The 20573-nt window shown below is 49.5% G+C and overlaps 1 protein-coding gene across 1 annotated transcript in view; it reads left to right on the top strand.

Moving 5' to 3' along the window:
- The window catches only part of LOC147105325 (ras association domain-containing protein 8-like), a 72792-nt gene extending 65641 nt beyond the window's left edge, over positions 1 to 7151 (top strand). Inside the window, exon 4 of the mRNA XM_086011583.1 lies at positions 6002 to 7151. Coding sequence (XP_085867709.1) covers positions 6002 to 6111 — 110 coding nt within the window. The 3' untranslated portion in view covers positions 6112 to 7151. The remainder of the gene's footprint in view (positions 1 to 6001) is intronic.
- Positions 7152 to 20573: the final 13422 nt, after the last annotated feature.

Here is a 20573-nt window from a genome sequence, read left to right as displayed (position 1 = left end):
TGGATGGCCATTTCCTCTAGGAGGCGCACCTCCTCTGCGCTCACCGTCACAGGACTGGAGGCCGCACTCACCCTCTGGGGAGAAGTCCGCCGAGCTTCCCCACCCCTCCCGCGTTGCTGCAGGCCGCTGGGCCCCGGAGCTTCACTCTCCTCCGACCCTTCCCCCCCGGCTCCCCTCCAGGGAAGACGTGTCCCCTACATCGCCATGGGCTGGCGCGGCTGAGGGTGGCACTGATGGGCCGGCTTCCTCTTCCTCCTCCTCGTCTTCTGAAGGGCTGACAGTGGCAGCTTGAGGGCCCGCCTCCTCACCTGGTGATTCACCATCTGAAAGCAGGAAGGCACAAGAGTAGCTTTAGTGTGAGGACAGGGCGGCAGCGAGGGAGGCATGAGTGGTGCCATTCACCGCATTGGTCGGACAGTGGCAAAGGATGCTGATCTGATGCGCAAGTGGAACGAGAGAGGTCCAAAAGGTGATGCCCTTACCATTGGTGCCCAGAACAGGGTCGGCATCTCCACTGGCGATGGGGCCAATCAGCCGGCCTCCCATAATGCGCTCCACACGCTGGTCGAGGTCGGAGAGCTCTTTGAGGTCAGGACGGCCTCCGCCGGTGTCAGTTCGGTTGCGCCGATTGTGTGCAACCTTGGCCTGCAAGAGAAAGGACGGCCTCTAAGTACAGTGTGTAGCCCTGATCTTGTCTGCACTGCCTCCCATGGTCGAATAGCTTGGACAGTGTGTAGCCCTGATCTTGTCTGCACTGCCTCCCATGGTCGAATAGCTTGCACAGTGTGTAGCCCTGATCTTGTCTGCACTGCCTCCCATGGTCGAATAGCTTGCACAGTATGTAGCCCTGATCTTGTCTGCACTGCCTCCCATGGTCGAATAGCTTGGACAGTGTGTAGCCCTGATCTTGTCTGCAATGCCTCCCATGGTCGAATAGCTTGCACAGTGTGTAGCCCTGATCTTGTCTGCAATGCCTCCCATGGTCGAATAGCTTGGACAGTGTGTAAAGTGCTGAATGTGCAATTGATTTTCATGCCAGTCCCATAGCTGCTGGATGAGGGCTGGCCATTAGGGCTTTCAGGTCCCTTTGCCCATAATGTGAGGTGCACATGCAAGGATGAGGAGGACACTGGAAAGAGTACTCACCCTGACAACCCGAGTGAGGTCGTTGAACTTCTTCCGGCATTGCACAGGAGTCCTGGCAACCACGCTGTTGGAAGACACCCTGTTGGACACCTCCCTCCAGACTTTCCGGTAGGCACTGGGCAGCGGCCTCTTGCCACCTTCTGGGAACAAAACATGGCGCCTGCGCTCCACTCCGCCAACCAGCACCCTCAGGTCTCCGTCGCTGAAGCGCTGCGCTCTCTCCCTGGCCTTCTCCATAGTCCTGGGCGTTGTACAGGTGAAGCTGAAGTGGTCAGGCCTAGGTTGAGGGCTGCAGTGTGCAGGGCGTGGCAGGCAAACAAATCCACCCTCCCCCTTTAAGAGATGACCGGCGCCAGAGTGTCTGCCGTCAATCAAGAACTCGCCGCACCTGCGCTGCGCCCGGCCTCGGGGGTATCGCTCAGCACCGCCGGCTTAGCGCCTAAAGATAGTCGTGCATCGCCTGTTTTAGTGCAGCAGCAACCTCTTGGGGCGATGCGACTGAATATCGGCGAAGGGGGCGCGACTTTGCGCCGGGCGCAAACTTTAGCGGCCGCCCGACTTTACCGCCCCAAAAGTGGCTATACTGAATTTCTAGGCCCTATAGTTCTAAAGTTAAAAGGAATTTGAGGGGCGGTAATTTTCCGTGTAAGTGTTGTCCTGGGAAACTTTGCCTGTTGCCTGCCACGTTCATGATTTTGCGATCTGCTCCAGCGGTGGGCAAGCTTCCCCAGCCCCGGTGCGCACAACAACAACTGGCCGTTAACGTAGTAAAACATCCCAAGGTGCTTCACCGGAACATAATCAGACAAAAATTGACACCGAGCCAAAGAAGGAGACATTAGGAGAGGTGACCAAAAGCTTGGTTAAAAAGATAGGTTTTAAGCAGCATGTTAAAGGAGGAGAGAGAGAGGCGGAGAGGTTTAGGGAGGGAACTCCAGAGCTTAGGGCCTAGGTGGCTGAAGGCCCCACCACCAATAGCGGGCTGAAGAAAATGGGGAATGCGCAAGAGGCTACAGCGTACTTAGAAAATACTGTAACTTTACCCTTAGTTTTTATTGTACCTGTGTTTGTACTGCACAATAACCAGTTTGAGTGATTCCAAACAAATGATGGCTCCAGCACTGTGGCTGTGAGCTTGCCTCAAGCCATTTGGCTGTTACTGAATTGAGTTCAAAGTTTCAAAACAGTTATCAACACTTCAGGGATTCATTCAGGGGTCAGAGCTGTGACTCCTGGTATATTCACACTCTTCCTTAGATTCATTGGCACCATGCTTCAAAATCGATGGTAGTCTGCAGACAGGAGCTCATCGAGAGCTTCAGCTATCAATTCTTACAGCTCGTGATTGTTGTCTGCTACCTCAGGTGATCTGTCACCTTCAGCACCAGGACTTAGCTATGAAGCAATCACTTCCTAATGTGTATGAACATTTTCTATATTGCCTTACACCTGTGAGTGAAACTCCATGGCTCCGTGGTAGCACTATCGCCTCCGAGTTAGAAGGTCATGGGTTTCAAGCCCCACTCCAGAGATTTGAACACAAAGCAGTACTGAGGCAGTGTGACTATAATAGTCATTTATTATTAGTCATGACAATAGAACTGTATAACCTTTTGTCTTTGCATATGTTGTGAATAACAATGGCCACGATTTAGCGTGAACATTCTTCTTCATCCTCTTGTTCATTACTTTTATTTTGTTGTCACATTCTTAATCTTTGAAATTCTCCTTCTCCTCTTTCTGGGGCGTGCCTCACTTTCTGGTGGCGATGTGTGCCAGTTGGATGGCACTTGTCTTCAGGGGAATGAGCACGTGCCCATTATGCGCTTTCAGAGAAAGTGCTTGCCTTTATATAGCACCTTATCGTGCTGACAGGACGCCCCAAAGTGCTTACACCCAACGAGCTCCTTTTCAACTGTGATCACTGTTATTGAATACGCAGCTACGGCGGCCAATCTGCGCAGAGCAAGATCCCACAAACATAAAAATGAGACAAATGATGAGTTAATTTGTTTTGGTAGCATTGGTTGAGGAAGGAATGTTGGTCAGGACACTGGGAGAATTTCCTGCTCTTCATATAGTGCCGTGGGATTTTTTATATCCACCTGAACAGGCAGACGGGGCCTCGGTTTAATATCTCTCCAATAATGCTGTAGTGCACAGAAGTGTCTACCCTGGGGTAGGGTTTGAAACCATAACGTGACTCAAAGGCGAGAGGCGCCACCAGCTGAGCCAAGCTGACACCCAGAGGAAGTCACAAGGATGGGCAGCATGGGAGATGGAAATGTCACACCAGAATGGGGAAAATTCTTTTCCCTTTGTAGTTAAGACACATAGGGCCGGATTTTGATGTGATATAAAGGTGAAGCTAACAGCACTCACCGTTATTTACGCGCAAATTGGACAGCAACTTCCGGTGAGCGCACATGCACAGTTAAACGTGAAAATCCGGAAGTTGCTGTCCGAGATGTGCTGCTGCTCCGTAAGCTGTGTGAAATGGCATCTCACCATCTGGCTCCCCATTCAAATGTATTGAACGGTGTGAAGTTCCTCTGCCGATGTTGTAGATACAGACTAAATTCGGCACAAAAGTTAGGACTTGCCATGGCTTTTAACGGCATGGCAAGTCTAATCACTGCCAAGCAACCTCTCTAGGACTGAAAATTAACTGTGGAGTTTCATTCCTTCAGCTTTTAATTATTGTTGGAGATTTAAGAAAAATTAAATTACTTTTTTTAACCTTTTTCTTTCTGTCTCTTTTATCTCTCCCTCTTAGTTCAATCTTTCTTTCCCTCTCTTTATTTCGCTTTCTGTACCTGATTTGACATTGAATTCATTATTCTAACTTACGCTTCCTGGTTCAGACTCTGTGCAGCTCATTAACGATTCTACTGATTGGTTAGGGAGACACACAGTTGCTTGCTCTGATCACACAGGTCCCAGATACCCCATAGAGGGTGCTGCGCTGTTTGGATGTCTCGCTGATAGCAACTTGCTGCACAAAATCCCATAGAAAGTCTATGGGCAAGTGTAAGTCTAACAAACAGCGGGCACTGCTCGTTCGCCATTCACAACAAAATCTGGCCCAATGTTTGGCATAGACAGGGAAGTATCTGACCTAGGACTGCTTGATGCTGACATTGGGTAACAAAAGCAAAACAGAGCTCCATTGATTATCGTTGATATCCCTTACCTTGATGGCCATAATCAGTTTCCCCTCTCAACAACCATATTGATAGGTCAATGTGATTCCGATCGTCCATGCAGTAGTCAATGCAAAAGGTCTTGCCAACTCCAGAATGACAAGATTAAGTGACTTTTAATTGGTAAGGTAATTCAAATGTATGTCCATGATGGTATTCCATTCATAAAATGAATGTTCACGTAGTTGTATGTGTTTCAGTAGTTGCATGGATGGGTACAGTTTATTGGAACCCAACACATTGGTAAAAGGAGCAATTGTTCTGAATGGCTTTAGTTTTATGTTACTGTGAATCGAAACTGATAGTGAAAGGAGGTGGCGATACTCTGATTAAAGCAGCATCTGTCTGCCTCTTCTCTCCGCTCCTGTCCCGACGACAGTGAATTATTGTAGAGTACACTTCTATGGGCATCAACAGGCTTCTGGTATCTGACTCAAATGGTCATTCTGCATGATTGAGTCTAGACTCTGAGGCTGCAAAATTCCTGGGGCTCTGCTCCTCTGACACACAGGCCAGATTTACACTTCGGGCAGGATTTTCATTGGGCTGTGGAGGCGGAATTGGAGGCATGTGGGGGGTTAAAATCCCGAAATCGGGGGGCACGAACCCATCCCACCCCAACCCGCCTCCATGCCAGTTTCAAAGGAGGCGGGTACCCGACCTGTGCTGGGACCCGCCTCCCCAAGGCGGGAAGGGGATTAGTGCCAATTAACTGCTTGTTAACAGGCAGTTAACAGGCAGTTTTTAGCCTAATCCCTATTTTCATTGCTGAAATGTGGGATTCCCGACGGCTCCAAACCACGCCAAGTTAGCGAGGTGGGCCGTCGGGCTGAAGGGCTTGGAGGGGTCGAGATGTCCGGTGTTCAGGTGAGTGATGGGTGCATGAGTCTTTGGTGTGTGTAAAGTGTTTAAAGAAGTTTTACTTACCTTTACTTACCTTTACAGCCTTCCTTCCTTCAGGTCTCGGGAGTCCCTCATCTCACCGGCACAGAAAGCAGATTGGCTGCGAGCTGTCAAAAGTTCCAGCATTCAGCTTTCTGTTCCGGGGAGATCTCTAAATCATCCTGAGAGGAAGGAATTAACCTGGAGTACAGATTGTCAGTGTTTGACAGCTTCAAACTGCTGTCAAACGCTGATATTTCATCTTTCAAAAGGTCTTGACAGGTGAAATATCAATCTGTGACATCACCTGTTGCCGGGTGGCCCTTAATTGGCCTGCTGAGCCTACTGGGCGGGCTCAACAAGGTCAATCAAGTCAAAATCACGTGGGTTGGCTAGAACTCGATGGAGGCGGGACTACAACCCCGAAAGTTGTAGACCCGCCTTCTACCCGCCTCCTCAATGAAAATCCAGCCCTTCGAGTCACAAAGCTGTTGAGCAAAGTGTAACTGAGTGCAGTGAACATTCAAATAAGAAATGGACAGATTTCTAAGTCACTGGAGATTAGAGGGGTATTTAGGCTTGGGGCTGAGGCAGTAGTGGGACACAATGATCCAGTCGGTTCTGGAGCAGTGAGATGAATGGGCTAACTGGCCATTTTATGCCCATTTCCATCCAAATTCTTGTTACTAGTCAAGGAAGATACTGGGAGTTCACTCTTTTGGACCTTTGATGGCTCTACTCTTGCACTAATGTGTTCTCTCCTTCCACAGAGACTCTGCTCCATCCAGACTCCCTCAAGTGTGAAGTGCTTCCTGCCAAAACCAAAGATCTCCAGAACTCAATGGTCTTCAGTTTTAACCGAGAAGGGATCTACGTATAACTCCTTCATCTTCCTCTGATCTTGGCCCATTGAAGTACAACAGAGCGTTCCAACACATGCATGGCCTGCGCTAGCGGGTTTGGCTCCGACGGTGTTAATGAGTATTAGGCGGGAATAATACATCGCTGAAGCATTGGAAGTTTGAGAAAGGAACTTGCTTTTGTCTGAATGTGATACTTGCTTTAATGCTTCTGCCACAAGAAGGCAACCTGCATCCAGTTATATCTTGGATTTGGATCTAGCGCTTAGACTGGGAATTGCAACTCCGACATTAACAGCATGTACACTGTCTTAGTACAGTTTAGTCACACCCATATATGAACATGGATATGAAACTAAGAATGAAACTGAACATAGCATGTATAATAATGCACTTAGCACCAGAGACAGTACATAGATTGTGCACTGAACCTAACAGTACATATACTGTGCTGGAACAGTCCATTAAGTACCTGTATATAGATTTGGGACTACAAGTAACAGGGTATACATTGTACTAGCACAGCCTATTAAGTCATTCTACAATGCATATAGGCCTGGAACTGTGTATACTTTCTAAGTCCTTGGGGTACTTTAATATGAATTTGGAACCAAGACCAGCAGTATGTAGCTGTGCTACCACAGTCTATGCGAAACCTGTTTATATATGAATCTGACACAGAGACTGAGATTAACAGGATGCATACTGTACTTGAATGCCCATGCACGTGACACTGTCAGTAACAGAAAGTTCACTGTTCTACTGCAGTGGGTTGAGTTCCTGTGCGTGTACCTAGGTCACATACTGAGACTGAAAGCCATGTTTTCAGACTCACAGGACTGCAGTTTTCTTATTAACCGCACACCCTTGTGTCAATGCACGATAGACGTAAAACTGGTGCTGAAGTGCAGTCACTTTAGAAAACATTGCAAACGCAGAAAGTGTTGAATAATTAGAGAGTTAACACATTTATTTTTTCACAAATAAATTCCAAAGTTTTCCATTATAGTCCAACAACAGGTGAAAGCTCAGTGTTATTGACTCAGAAAGTACGTGAATGAACATCGGAAGGAAAGAAAGAAGTTCAGTTCTTTATTTACAATTTTTCATGTTAAAATTATTTCTATAGGAACGTACAGAACCAGTAAAGGCCACTAGGCGACCAAATAGAATACACAGTTCATTACCTATAATCCTTCAAAGGATTTTCTAGTCAAATGTCGGTCCACCTCACTGTTAAAACTATTGCATTATCAACCGCGCTCGCTTCCATGATTGGTAGGGTTACCAACCCTTCAGGAGGGACCTGGAATTTCCAGGAATTGAAGATTAATCTCCTGGACACTGCTGCGAGCAACAGGGGAGAAAAAAATCATTGGGGTGTAGGAGCTGGGGTTCCTAGCCGAAGAATTGAGATCGACTCAGAAAATCAAAAAACAATAAAATTTAATGAACAAACGAAGCTGTACAGGAAACTGTAGGATACAATGCAAATAGGTCTGGTCTGCTTGAAAGCCTCTCTGGAAACTGCTAGAAGGTTCCGAGCTCAACTGCTAGCAGGTTCCGAGCTCACCTTCTAGCAGGTTCCGAGCTCTACTGCTAGAAGGTTCCGAGCTCTGACGTCATGACGTCATCACGTTCTTCCCGCCGTTGAGAGATCACGTGACGGACGGCATGACGTCATCACGCGGAGTACAGGAAAGAAGCCCTAGTACAGTTAACAGATACATTAAAGGTGCAGCCCCCAGCTGTACTACATTGCTGTAAAAGGAATTATATACAATTGTCCGTAATCCTCTGGTGGTTCCGCCACATGCGCCCCCCCAGAATTGCTTTTAACAGAGAAGGTAAGGCGAGAAGGGGGTCTGACGAGTCTGTCCGACCGACTGCGATACCCCGGCAGCTGGAACGGAGCGCTAGAAGATGAACTGGCCGTTGGCTGTGGTTGGGATGACGCCGCAGGCGGAGGAGAAGAAGAGGCCGGCTGTGGTCAACCCGGTGAGGCGGGCACTGGCAACTCGGCGGATGACTGTGGCTGTACTGGACCGGCAGTCGACGGTGGACGACCACGACGAGGCGACTGAGCGGTGACGACTGGTTCGCTCAGATCCAGATGCGCCGGTTTCAACCGGTCGATGGAGATTTGGTCAGGCTTACCGCCGACGTCGACTGTGAAGGACTTGTCACCTGACGAGATGACGCGGAACGGACCTGTGTAAGGCGGTTTGAGCGGGTTTTTGCGAGCATCCTGCCGAATGAACACGTATTCTGCGCTCTTAAGATCCACCAGGACATGGGAGCGCGGCAGGTCATGATGCGACGTAGGCACTGCGATGAAATTCCTAGCCACTTCCAGGTGGCTGACGAGCTGCTGAGCTGGGGACCAGGGTTCCGTGTGAGGAGGAAGAAAATCGCCAGGCACTCTGAGTGGTTGGCCGTAAACCAGCTCTGCTGAAGAAGAATGCAGGTCGTCCTTAGGCGCCGTACGAAGACCTAGCAGCACCCAAGGGAGCCTGTCCACCCAACTAGGCCCACGGAGACTAGCACGCAGTGCGGCTTTAAGGGACCTGTGGAATCTTTCACACAGACCGTTCACCTGTGGATGGTAGGCGGTGGTACGATGAAGCTTGGTGCCCAAACCTTGAGCTACGGCGTTCCAAAGCTCAGAGGTAAATTGAGGCCCCCGGTCGGAGGAGATGTCAGCCGGTACCCCGAACCGAGCTACCCACGACGAGATGAAGGCTCTGGAGACGTCTGCCACTGTGGTGGCAACCAAAGGAATTGCCTCTGGCCACCTGGTGGTGCAGTCTACCACGGTGAGGAGGTGAGTGTACCCGCGAGAGGAAGGGCAAGGACCAACCAAGGTCCACGTACACATGGTCGAATCGACGCTCCGGAACCGGAAAAGTGGTGACTGGGGCCTTAACATGGCGTTGTATCTTGGACTTCTGGCAACTCACGCAGGTATTGGTCCAGTCACGGGCGTCGAGATGCATGCCCTTCCAGACGAATTTCTTTGCCATGAGTCGTTGTGACGCTCTCATGCCAGGGTGTGACAACCCGTGGATAGTGTCGAAAATTCTCCTGCGCCATTCAACTGGAACGATTGGACGTGGGACGCCCATCGAGATGTTACACAGGAGTGTGGTCCCTGCGGCCTGGAAACTGACATCAGCCACTTGTAAGCTGGAAGGTGCGGTCCGGTATGCCTGCACTTCAGGGTCTGCCTTCTGTTCTTTTGCCAAACCAACATAGTCGACTCCCAGGTGTACTGCGTGGAGCTGGGCGCGGGAGAGACAATCCGCCACCAGGTTGTCTTTGCCCGAGACATGTTGTGTGTCGGTTGTAAATTCAGATATGTACGTAAGATGAAATTGTTGCCGTGCTGACCATGGTTCCGCTGTCTTGGCCATCGCAAAAGTAAGTGGCTTGTGGTCTACAAAAGCCGTGAATGGGCGTCCTTCCAGTAGGAAGCGAAAATGGCGGATGGCCAGAAACAATGCCAACAACTCCCTATCAAAAGTACTATACTTGCGTTCGTCCTTCCGCAACTGGTGGCTGAAGAAAGCCAGTGGTTGCCATGTGCCGTCGACCCACTGCTCCTGTACTGCCCCAATGGCATAATCAGATGCGTTGGTGGTAAGTGCAATGGTTGCGCCCGGAAGGGGATGTGCCAACATGGTCACAGCAGCCAAAGCGTTCTTAGTGTCGAGGAAAGCCTGGTCCACCTGGGGTGTCCAATTGATCGGGTCTTTGCCCGATTTACCTCTGAGGGCCTCGTACAAAGGTTGCATCAACAATGCCACCTTGGGGACGAACCGATGATAAAAATTGACCATTCCCAGAAATTCCTGGAGGGCCCTGATGGTCTGAGGAAGAGGGAACGAGGTGACTGTTTCCACCTTCGTGGCCAGCGGGACGGCGCCTTCTGAGGTGATTCTGTGTCCCAGGAAATCAATGCTGTGCAACCCAAACTGGCACTTGGCCGGGTTGATAATAAGGCCATGTTGGCTGAGATGAGAAAAAAGAGTACGCAAGTGTGTAATGTATTCTTTCGTGCCGTTACTGGCAATAAGGATGTCGTCTAGGTAGACGAAGATGAATGGCAGATCGCGCAACACGGAATCCATGAGACGGTGGAAGGCTTGTGCTGCATTCTTCAGCCCAAACGGCATACGAAGGAACTCAAAGAGCCCGAAAGGTGTGATGACAGCAGTTTTGGGGACGTCCTGAGGATGCACGGGCACTTGATGATAGCCTCGGACGAGTTCTACTTTGGAAAAGATGGAATTCCCTGCCAGATGGGCCGAAAAATCCTGAATGTGAGGAATTGGGTACCGATCCGGTGTGGTAGCCTCATTCAGGTGCCTGTAGTCACCGCATGGTCGCCATCCGCCGCCCGGCATAGGAACAATGTGTAATGGCGAGGACCAAGGACTATTCGAACGTCGAATAATACCCAGGCTCCGCCTTGGTGGCTGCGAGTTTACCAGGTTCCAGCCTTCGAGCTCTCGCATAAACGGGGGATCCGGTCGTGGTAATGTGGTGCGTCACACCGTGCCTCGCGACTGAAGAAAATGTGGGCCTGGTGAGCTCAGGGAACTCACTGAAGACGAGAGAACTCATTTGGAGATGGGACTGCACAGGCAACTGACCAAGACATCGCGGTGCTTCGGTGGCAGGGGACCGAGTGAAAAGTGGAGGCACTGATTAGCCGGCAGTGTCGGACGTCGACGAGAAACCCGTTTGCGCAGAAGAAATCTGCCCCCAGGATGGCCTGTGAGACTTTCGCCATGCTGAACTCCCAAACAAAACGTTGGCCACCAAAACTCAACTGGACCCTACGCTTTCTGAACGTGCGAATAGCCGCACCATTGGCTGCCTCGAGGGGGGGACCTTGACCGCCGGATTGAAGATCTAGCTTTGACGCTGGTAGGATACTGCACTGGAAGCCAGTATCACAGAGAAAACGTCGCCCTGACAGGGAGTCTGTAATGTATAGGAGTTTCCCTGCGGACCCGACGGCCATCGCAACTCCGGCGCGTCCCTTAGGCCTTATTGATCTTCTCAGAAACCGCTGGTTTGAGGTAGGTTTTTTTTTTTGGTGAGAAACTGCAGGGCGGATGGCAATTTCTGGCCTTCGCGCCGAAACGAGCGTGGTATGCACACCAGCCTGCAGGAGGAGGAGTCGGATTCGCTCTTGTGGGGGATGGGCGCCTCGTGGCTGCACAAGATTGTTGTGAGACGGTGAATATTTTATCCGCTTCCGCGGCGAGTTCAGCACAATCCATGATCGCGGAATTGGCCAAGGCCATCTGTACTGGCTCTGGTAGTTGACTGAGAAACAGCTCGCGGAATAGAAAACATTGCGATTCCAAGCCCAAAAGCGTGAGCATTTGACTCATGAGCTCTGAGGGTTTTGAGTCCCCGAGGCCGGGCATGGAGATAAGTCTGCGAGCGCGCTCCGACTTGGACAGACCGAAAATCTGCAGTAAACGTGCTTTTAAATCTTCGTACTTGCCATCGTTCGGTGGACTCTCGAGGAGGCTGACGACCCGCGAGGCCGTGGCGCTGTCGAGGGCGGAGACCACGTAATAATAACGGGTCGAATCCGCTGCTACTCCCCGGATTACAAATTGGGCTTCCGCCTGGAAAAAACACGCGGCCGGTTGTTGCTCCCAAAATTGCGGCAGTTTGAGGGTGACGGCGTTTGTGTCCATGATGTAACTTCAACGAAAATTGTTCGAAGAAATCGGGGTCATCAATGTAGGAACTGGGGTTCTTAGCTGAAGAATTGAGATCGACTCAGAAAATCAAAAAACAATAAAATTTAATGAACAAACGAAGCTGTACAGGAAACTGTAGGATACAATGCAAATAGGTCTGGTCTGCTTGAAAGCCTCTCTGGAAACTGCTAGAAGGTTCCGAGCTCAACTGCTAGAAGGTTCTGAGCTCTGACGTCATGACGTCATCACGTTCTTCCCGCCGTTGAGAGATCACGTGACGGACGGCATGACGTCATCACGCGGAGTACAGGAAAGAAGCCCTGGTACAGTTAACAGATACATTAAAGGTGCAGCCCCCAGCTGTACTACATTGCTGTAAAAGGAATTATATACAATTGTCCGTAATCCTCTGGTGGTTCTGCCACATGGGCATTAAAGAGAAATGTGTGCTTTGAACACTTCTATTTATTAGCTAATAAATGTATTGGAAACGGTGGGGAAAAGGCTTTTTGACTGGGTGGGGCGGTCGGAGGCGGGAGGTCATGTGATGAAACCGCCAGGAATGCGCCCAACCAGAGTTGGCAACCCGACTGAGCAGTCCACTCCGAACATTCGCCAGCATCTATGTGAAATGGTTGTATCTGCTCTATCCATTCCCCTGCCCCCCTGCTGAGCTTCATTACTGTTGATGGGTCGAAGGTCAGCGGTTTCTCAGCTGTGTTCATGTGGATTTGGGGTGAAGGGAAGTCAAGTGAGTTCACACGATGTCATCATTCCTCCTACAGCCCACAGGCTTCTAAAATGCAAGCTTGGTACCATCTCACCATTACCTCTTGATTTACCCTTGTCTTCTCTCCCACTGTTTCGTAGCTTCAGTGGTGCTTTGCAGTATGGGCCTTGGATCTTACCCTAGATTCATTGTAATCACCGAATCCCCCACCATCAACATCCTGGGGGTCACCATTGACCAGAAACTTAACTGGACCAGCCACATAAATACTGTGGTGACAAGAGCAGGTCAGAGGCTAGGTATTCTGTGACAAGTGTCTCACCTCCTGACTCTCCAAAGCCTTTCCACCATCTACAAGGCACAAGTAAGGAGTGTGATGGAATACTCTCCACTTGCCTGGATGAATGCAGCTCCAACAACACTCGAGAAGCTCGACACCGTCCAGGACAAAGCAGCCCGCTTGATTGGCACCCCATCGACCACCTTAAACATTCACTCCCTCCACCACCGGCGCACCGTGGCTGCAGTGTGCACCATCTACAAGATGCACTGCAGCAACTCGCCAAGGCTTCTTCGGCAGCACCTCACAAACCTGCGACCTCTTCCACCTAGAAGGACAAGGGCAGCAGGCGCACGGGAACACCACCACCTCCAATTTCCCCTCCAAGTCACACACCATCCTGACTTAGAAGTATATCGCCGATCCTTCATTGTCACTGGATCAAAATCCTGGAACTACCTAACAGCACTGTGGGAGCACCTTCACCACACAGACTGCAGCGGTTCAAGAAGGCGGCTCACCACCACCTTCTCGAGGGCAACGAGGGATGGGCAATAAATGCTGGCCTTGCCAGCGACGCCCACATCCCATGAACGAATTTTTTTTAAATCAATTTAAAAATCACCCCGAGATCAAAAGCTCAAGCAGTTTTCCAATGCAGTCCATTCCTTCAGTGTATGATAGAGCCTTATAACACACGCCAAGCCAACTGTGACCACCTGTTCAAGCAAGGTCTCGATTAACAATTGGTCCCCTGTAATTTCTTCTGCATTGAGAAAATGCGGCAATTTTAGAATTTATCACGAATTTCTCCAACTTGTCGACAAATGTCTCCAACTATTGATAAATTTTAAACTTTCACTTGAAATAAAGTCTGTAAAATCTGCACGACCTCCACACAGGAGTGTTTGCAAAACCAGTTCTCATTTGACGAGGAAACTGAGATGCTTGTGACGTCATTAAAAAAGCGATACACGGCTCTTTTCCCTCCACAAAAAAAATGGCCAAATATTTTTTCACGCAGGAAATGCCCCTTTTAAGAAGCCGCGTGGTTGGATATCTTTTGGTGTGAATTACGTGCTGCTGCCAAGTCTCGAAGCCAAGATGGTGGGACTTCCCCGTTGGCGCGAGAGTTGTTGTTTTTTCCCTCACAGTAATTAAACAGTGGAGCAAACCCACGCTGCTCTCTGTTCCGTGTGGCATCCTCTGTCGTAACGTTTACACCATGCGACGGGAAGAAGGGTGAAGCAAACAAATAGCCGTGGCAGCACGTCATCGCACGATGTGAATAGAGGAATATTACCAGGATAGCTTAGCCCTGACATTCCTGGTGGTACAAAGAACACGGTATTCTGAGTGGATGGGGGCGGAATACGGGCACGGCCCGATTATGCCGGGATCCTGACCTTTTAGTGCCCAACAAAATTTCTGCCGGAAGTGGGGATGGGCACATCATACGCGCACATGAAGGAAGAATGTCATACAATGGGCCATATTTTGCGACCCCCACGGGTGTGTACGAGGTGTGTACGCGCCCATAGGTGCCGCGCAAGTGCCGGTGTCAGGCGTGCGAGGCGCATACGCTAAAACCCGGCACTTGCGATCTGTCCAGAATCTTGACAGATCCTCCGCCTGCCCTGGAGAAGGGCCTCCGCGGGCAGAGAGTTCCGCTTTCTGCAGAACCTCCGCCCGCTGAAAACCTTTAAAAATCTTACGCCTGGTAAAAGCTCGCATAAGGCCTGTTTTACCAGCATAAGAGTATTAAAAAATTAAAAATAATTTTTTTTCACTCATTTATAATTTTAAAATACTTTTAAAAAAGGTAAGTTTATTTTTAGCCCCGTTAAAAACTTTAATTATTTTTTCAAAAAGTTAAATTTTTGTTTAAAATAATTAATTTAATGTCATTTTAATTAATATTTAATATTTTACTGTGTTTTTTGAGTGATCCCCATTCATACTTTTGACAGATCTGTGCGTACACACCTGACAAAAGTGTGAAGGGGGATTCCCTTCTTTGATTGGTTCCCCATGGCCTACGTGATCCCAGGGATGTTTGCGAACCGCCTGCGCCTCTGGGATACCTGGGCCCTGCGCATTTCGTAGAGCAGAGGCCCAGGATCACAAGTCTTTGGGCCTACGGAGCCAGCAGGTACGTTTGTAGATTTTTTCCGATCGGAGGCATTCGCCCGCAGGAAGCCTCCGATGGGAAATTCAGGCCCAACGTGTTTCCTGTCAGGGTACGGTTGTCTGGTGGTTATGTTACTGCACCAGTAATCCAGGGACCTGGATGAATAATCCCGAGAACATGGGGGTAATTTTGACCTTGCGCGATAGTGTTAAATGGGTGTAAGTGAATCAGCAGCCCATTTTACGTCGCTCCCGATTGAAGTCAATGGAAATAATAATGGGGAGAGGCGTAACGCGGGCTACCGATTCACTAGCACCCGTTATACACTATCGCGCAAAGACAAAATGGCCTCCCATGAGTTTAAACCCCACTATGACAGTTTGAGAATTTGAATTCAGCTTTTAAAAAATCCGGAAATCAAAAAGCAGGTATTGGTAAAAGTGACCATTTAGCTGTCAGTTTGTCATAAAAACCCAACTCATTCACTAATTTCCTTTTGGGAAGGAAACATGCCGTCCTTATCTGGTCTGCCCTAAATATGACTCCAGGCCCACACCAACGAGATTGACTGCTGTCTGAAGTGGCCGAGCAAGCCACCACCACCTTCTCAGGGCAACAAGGGATGGGCAATAAATGCCGGCCTTTCCAGCGATGCCCAAATCTTGAGAACGAAAAGAAAAATTACATCCGGGCATAAGGAACACCTGCCAGTCCTTGGGATCCAGCATTGCTAAGGACCTCAGGGGGACGAGGTGGCAAATTGTGCGTGGCCGATTTCCCTACTGAAATCTATTCACTGACACTCCAGTGCAGTGCTGAGGGAGTGCTGCACTGTCAGAGGTGCCGTCTTTCTGTTGAGACATTAAACCGAGGCTCCATCTGCCCTCTCAGGTGGTAGTAAATCATCCCACGGCACTATTTCAAGAAGAGCAGGGGAGTTCTCCCCGGTGTCCTGGCCAATATTTATCTCTCAACCAACATCACTAAAACAGATTATCTGGCCATTATCTCATTGCTGTTTGTGGGAGCTTGCTGTGCTCAAATTGGCTGCTGCGTTTCCTACATTACAACAGTAACTACACTTCGAAAAGTACTTCATTGACTGTAAAGCGCTTTCGGACGTCCTGAGGTCGTTAAAGGCGCTATATAAATGCAAGACTGCTATTTCAGGAGCTAGCAACACTTTTAATTTAAAAAAAATTCGGCAGCACAACTAGCTCACAACCTGAGGCAGGTACCACACTGATCTCCCCCAACCTGAGGCAGGTACCGCACTGATCTCCCCCAACCTGAGGCAGGTACCGCACTGATCTCCCCCAACCTGAGGCAGGTACCGCACTGATCACCGTCCCGAACCTGAGGCAGGTACCACACAGTTCTCCCTCCATCAACCTGAAGCAGGTACCGCACTGATCACCGTCCCCCAACCTGAGGCAGGTACCGCACTGATCACCGTCCCCCAACCTGAGGCAGGTACCGCACTGATCTCCCCCAACCTGAGGCAGGTACCGCACTGATCTCCCCCAACCTGAGGCAGGTACCGCACTGATCTCCCTCCCCAACCTGAGGCAGGTACCGCACTGATCTCCCCCAACCTGAGGCAGGTACCACACTGATCTCCCTCCCCAACCTGAGGCAGGTACCACACTGATCTCCCCCCACCTGAGGCAGGTACCGCACTGATCTCCCTCCCCAACCTGAGGCAGGTACCGCACTGATCTCCCTCCCCAACCTGAGGCAGGTACCACACTGATCTCCCCCCACCTGAGGCAGGTACCGCACTGATCTCCCTCCCCAACCTGAGGCAGGTACCGCACTTATCACCGTCCCCCAACCTGAGGCAGGTACGGCACTGATCTCCCTTCCCAACCTGAGGCAGTTACCGCACTGATCACCGTCCCCCAACCTGAGGCAGGTACCGCACTGATCACCGTCCCCCAACCTGAGGCAGGTACCGCACTGATCTCCCCCAACCTGAGGCAGGTACTGCACTGATCACCGTCCCCCAACCTGAGGCAGGTACCGCACTGATCACCGTCCCCCAACCTGAGGCAGGTACCGCACTGATCACCGTCCCCCAACCTGAGGCAGGTACCGCACTGATCTCCCCCAACCTGAGGCAGGTACTGCACTGATCTCCCCCAACCTGAGGCAGGTACCGCACTGATCACCGTCCCCCAACCTGAGGCAGGTACCGCACTGATCACCGTCCCCCAACCTGAGGCAGTTACCGCACTGATCTCCCCCAACCTGAGGCAGGTAGCGCACCGATCTCCCTCCCCAACCTGAGGCAGGTACCGCACTGATCTCCCTCCCCAACCTGAGGCAGGTACCGCACTGATCACCGTCCTCAACCTGAGCCAGGTACCGCACTGATCTCTGTACGGATAACCGTAGCTGTCGTAAAGACAGCGGGGTTTGATTGACAGCTGGTTGACGGCTGACGTCATATCCGGGGGCGGGATCTGACACCATCTTGGCCATGCTTCCAGTACTGTATTAGGAGTCACAGAGTGAGGACTGAATAAATGGCACTCCACTACAACTGCTTGGGAGACTCATAATTACGTTATTAAGATAACATTACATGGTACCAGGATTTATAGAACTCACGATAAGGACATACTACAACAATGGAGGGAATAAAACCTCCAGCTAGCCTGCAACTAGAAGGAAATGGGGATGAAAATTGGCTAGTGAACTCTCAGCCATGCACACGAAAACTTTCAAAGGGAGCAGCACAGCAGCGGGTAGGAGTGCCCTGGGGCTGAAAAATCTGCCGGTGGATGTGGTACGCAAAAGGGGCACAAGAGTGCCCACGGAGTTCAAGACGATGATGCCTTACGAATGCAGACGGTGCAGTAATAAACACGTAGCCAGACAGTGTCCTCCTTATGGGAAGAACTGTACAAAATGTAAAGGCAGGAATCACTTTGCCAAGATGTGTTTTTGGGAAGAGAAAACTGAAGGTAAAAAGACAGTGCATGCTATTGAGACTGAAGAGACAGGAGCAGAGACTTAGTTTGTTGGAATGGTGCAAAATGATTCAAAACAGGGCAAAAATGCTAATGAAGTGCACTCTGTAGGACCAAAGACTGAAGTTTGGATAGCTCCCTTGCTGGTAAATGGCACCATTGTTCCCTTTAAGCTAGATACAGGTGCTAAGGCAAACATCAAAAGTTGGAGTGATGCACGGAATCTCAAAGTGCGATCTAAAATACTGAACAAGACTGTGTCTTTGAAGGCATACAATGGACAAAGCATTGAAACAAAAGGAACGTGTAGGCTGAATGTTAAGGTAAAAAATCACATTCACCCTTTGACCTTTGTTATAGTGCCTGAAGGACATGAGTCACTGTTGGGTGATAAGGCCTGTGTGGATTTGGGCTTGGTAAAACGAGTCTATACTATCAATGAACTGAACTATGTGCAGGGTGCCCCCCAAGATAGTATAAATCTGACTCATGAGACTATAGCACACAAATATGCAGATGTATTTCAGGGTTTCGGAGCACTGCCCTTTACATACTCCATCAAACTGAGAGAGGATGCACAACCTGTGATTCACGCACCCAGGAGAGTTCCAGTGGCTCTCTGTGAAAAAATGAGGAAAGAGTTAGACCGCATGGAGGGACTAGCAGTCATAAAGAAGATTGAGGAACCGACTGGCTGGGTAAATTCCATGGTCTGCGTCAATTCAAAGAAAACTGATAAATTGCGTGTCTGCATGGATCCCAAGGACCTTAACGCCAATATCAAAAGAGAGCACTACCAAATTCCAAAGAGAGAGGAAATAGTCAGCGAAATGACAGAAGCGAAAGTCTTCTCCAAGATGGACGCCTCGCATGGTTTCTGGCAGTTGAAACTTGACGAAGAAAGTGCTAAGCTGTGCACTTTTAACACCCCGTTTGGTCGATACTCCTACCAGCGTCTGCCCTTTGGTATTAGCTCCGCCCCAGAAATCTTTCACAGAGCAATGGAGCAAATCATCGAGGGCCTGGAGGGAGTGCGGGTGTACGTGGATGATCTGGTAGTATGGGGCTCCACTCGGGGAGCACGACACCAGACTGGAGAAAACACTTCAGAGAATACAGCAGTATGGACTCAAACTAAATAAAGACAAATGTCATTTCGCTGTCAATGAAATCACATTCCTCGGAGACAAGATCTCTACAGAGGGGATTCAGCCAGACAAGTCAAAGGTAAAGGCTATACATGACATGGAGAAACCAAAGGACAAGAAATGGGTTCAGTGGGTCCTTGGTATGGTTAACTACCTAGGAAAATTCATTCCAAATCTAGCAGTGAAAACTGTTCATCTGAGAAAACTGCTGCACCAAGAGACAGAGTTCCAATGAGGACATGAACATGAGAGAGAATGGAAGGGGCTGCTACACATTCTAGCAAGTGAACCCCTACTGAAGTTCTTCTGCCCTAAAAAGAGGACAAAAGTGTCCACAGATGCCTCTAAGAATGGATTAGGGGCTGTCCTTCTACAGGAAGATGAAGGAGAATGGCGACCAGTGGCGCAGGCGTCACGCTCCATGACGGCTACAGAGTGCCGGTACGCGCAGATCGAGAAGGAGTGCCTTGGCTTGGCATTTGGGTGTGAAAAATTTCATACCTACATCTATGGTCTTCCCAAGGTTATCCTAGAAACGGACCATAAGCCACTGATAGGGATCGCAAAGAAGAATCTGTGTGACATGTCACCATGGATACAACGCCCAATGATGAGACTTCAACGTTACGATTTTGAGCTAACATATGAGTCAGGGACACAAATGTTCATTGCAGACACACTATCCAGGACTGCGCCTTACGCCACACAAAACAGTGAATCAGAAGAGGATGTGGCTCTTCATGTGGATATGGTCTACACAGCATTGCCCGCCACACAGGAACAACTATCAGTGATAGTCACAGAGACATCAAAGGACCCGGTCCTGAGTAAAGTAATGAGAAATCTTCAAGAGGGCTGGAAGAAAGGGTTATGTAAACAATATTATCACATTCAGTCTGAGCTCTCTGTGGTCAATGGACTACTGCTTAAGTGTGACAGGGTAGTAGTGCCCACCTCTATGCGACGAGAAATGCTCAACAGGATACATGAAGGGCACCTGGGTGCAGAAAAGTCAAAAAGGAGAGCACGTGAGGCACTCTACTGGCCAAACATGAACTCTGATATTGACCAGTTGATCAGCGAGTGTGCTACATGTCAGGAGTATCACTACAAGCAAACAAAAGAGCCCCTCATTACCACAGAGCTCCCATCACAACCTTGGGAAAAGGTCGGAACTGATATATTTCACTATGAAGGAAAAGACTATTTGTTAGTGATTGATTATTATTCCAATTATCCGGAGATGGCTCTTTTGTCCAGTACCACATCAAGAGCTGTGATAACTCATCTGAAGTCAATCTTTGCCAGGCAGGGCATCCCTCTAACCCTGGTCTCTGATAATGGCCCTCCCTATGCCAGTCATGAGTTTCAGTCATTTGCTTCAGAGTATGAGTATAATCATGTAACCTCCAGTCCGCTTTATCCTCAGGCTAATGGAAAAGCGGAGAAGTGGGTACAGATTGTGAAAAGACTATTAAAGAAAGCAGCACAC

This window comes from Somniosus microcephalus, chromosome 18 (assembly GCF_052327205.1).
Source record: "Somniosus microcephalus isolate GS21.2 chromosome 18, FLI_Smic_1.0, whole genome shotgun sequence".
In the NCBI taxonomy this organism is placed as follows: domain Eukaryota; kingdom Metazoa; phylum Chordata; class Chondrichthyes; order Squaliformes; family Somniosidae; genus Somniosus; species Somniosus microcephalus.
This window is presented reverse-complemented; position numbering and strand designations above follow the sequence as displayed.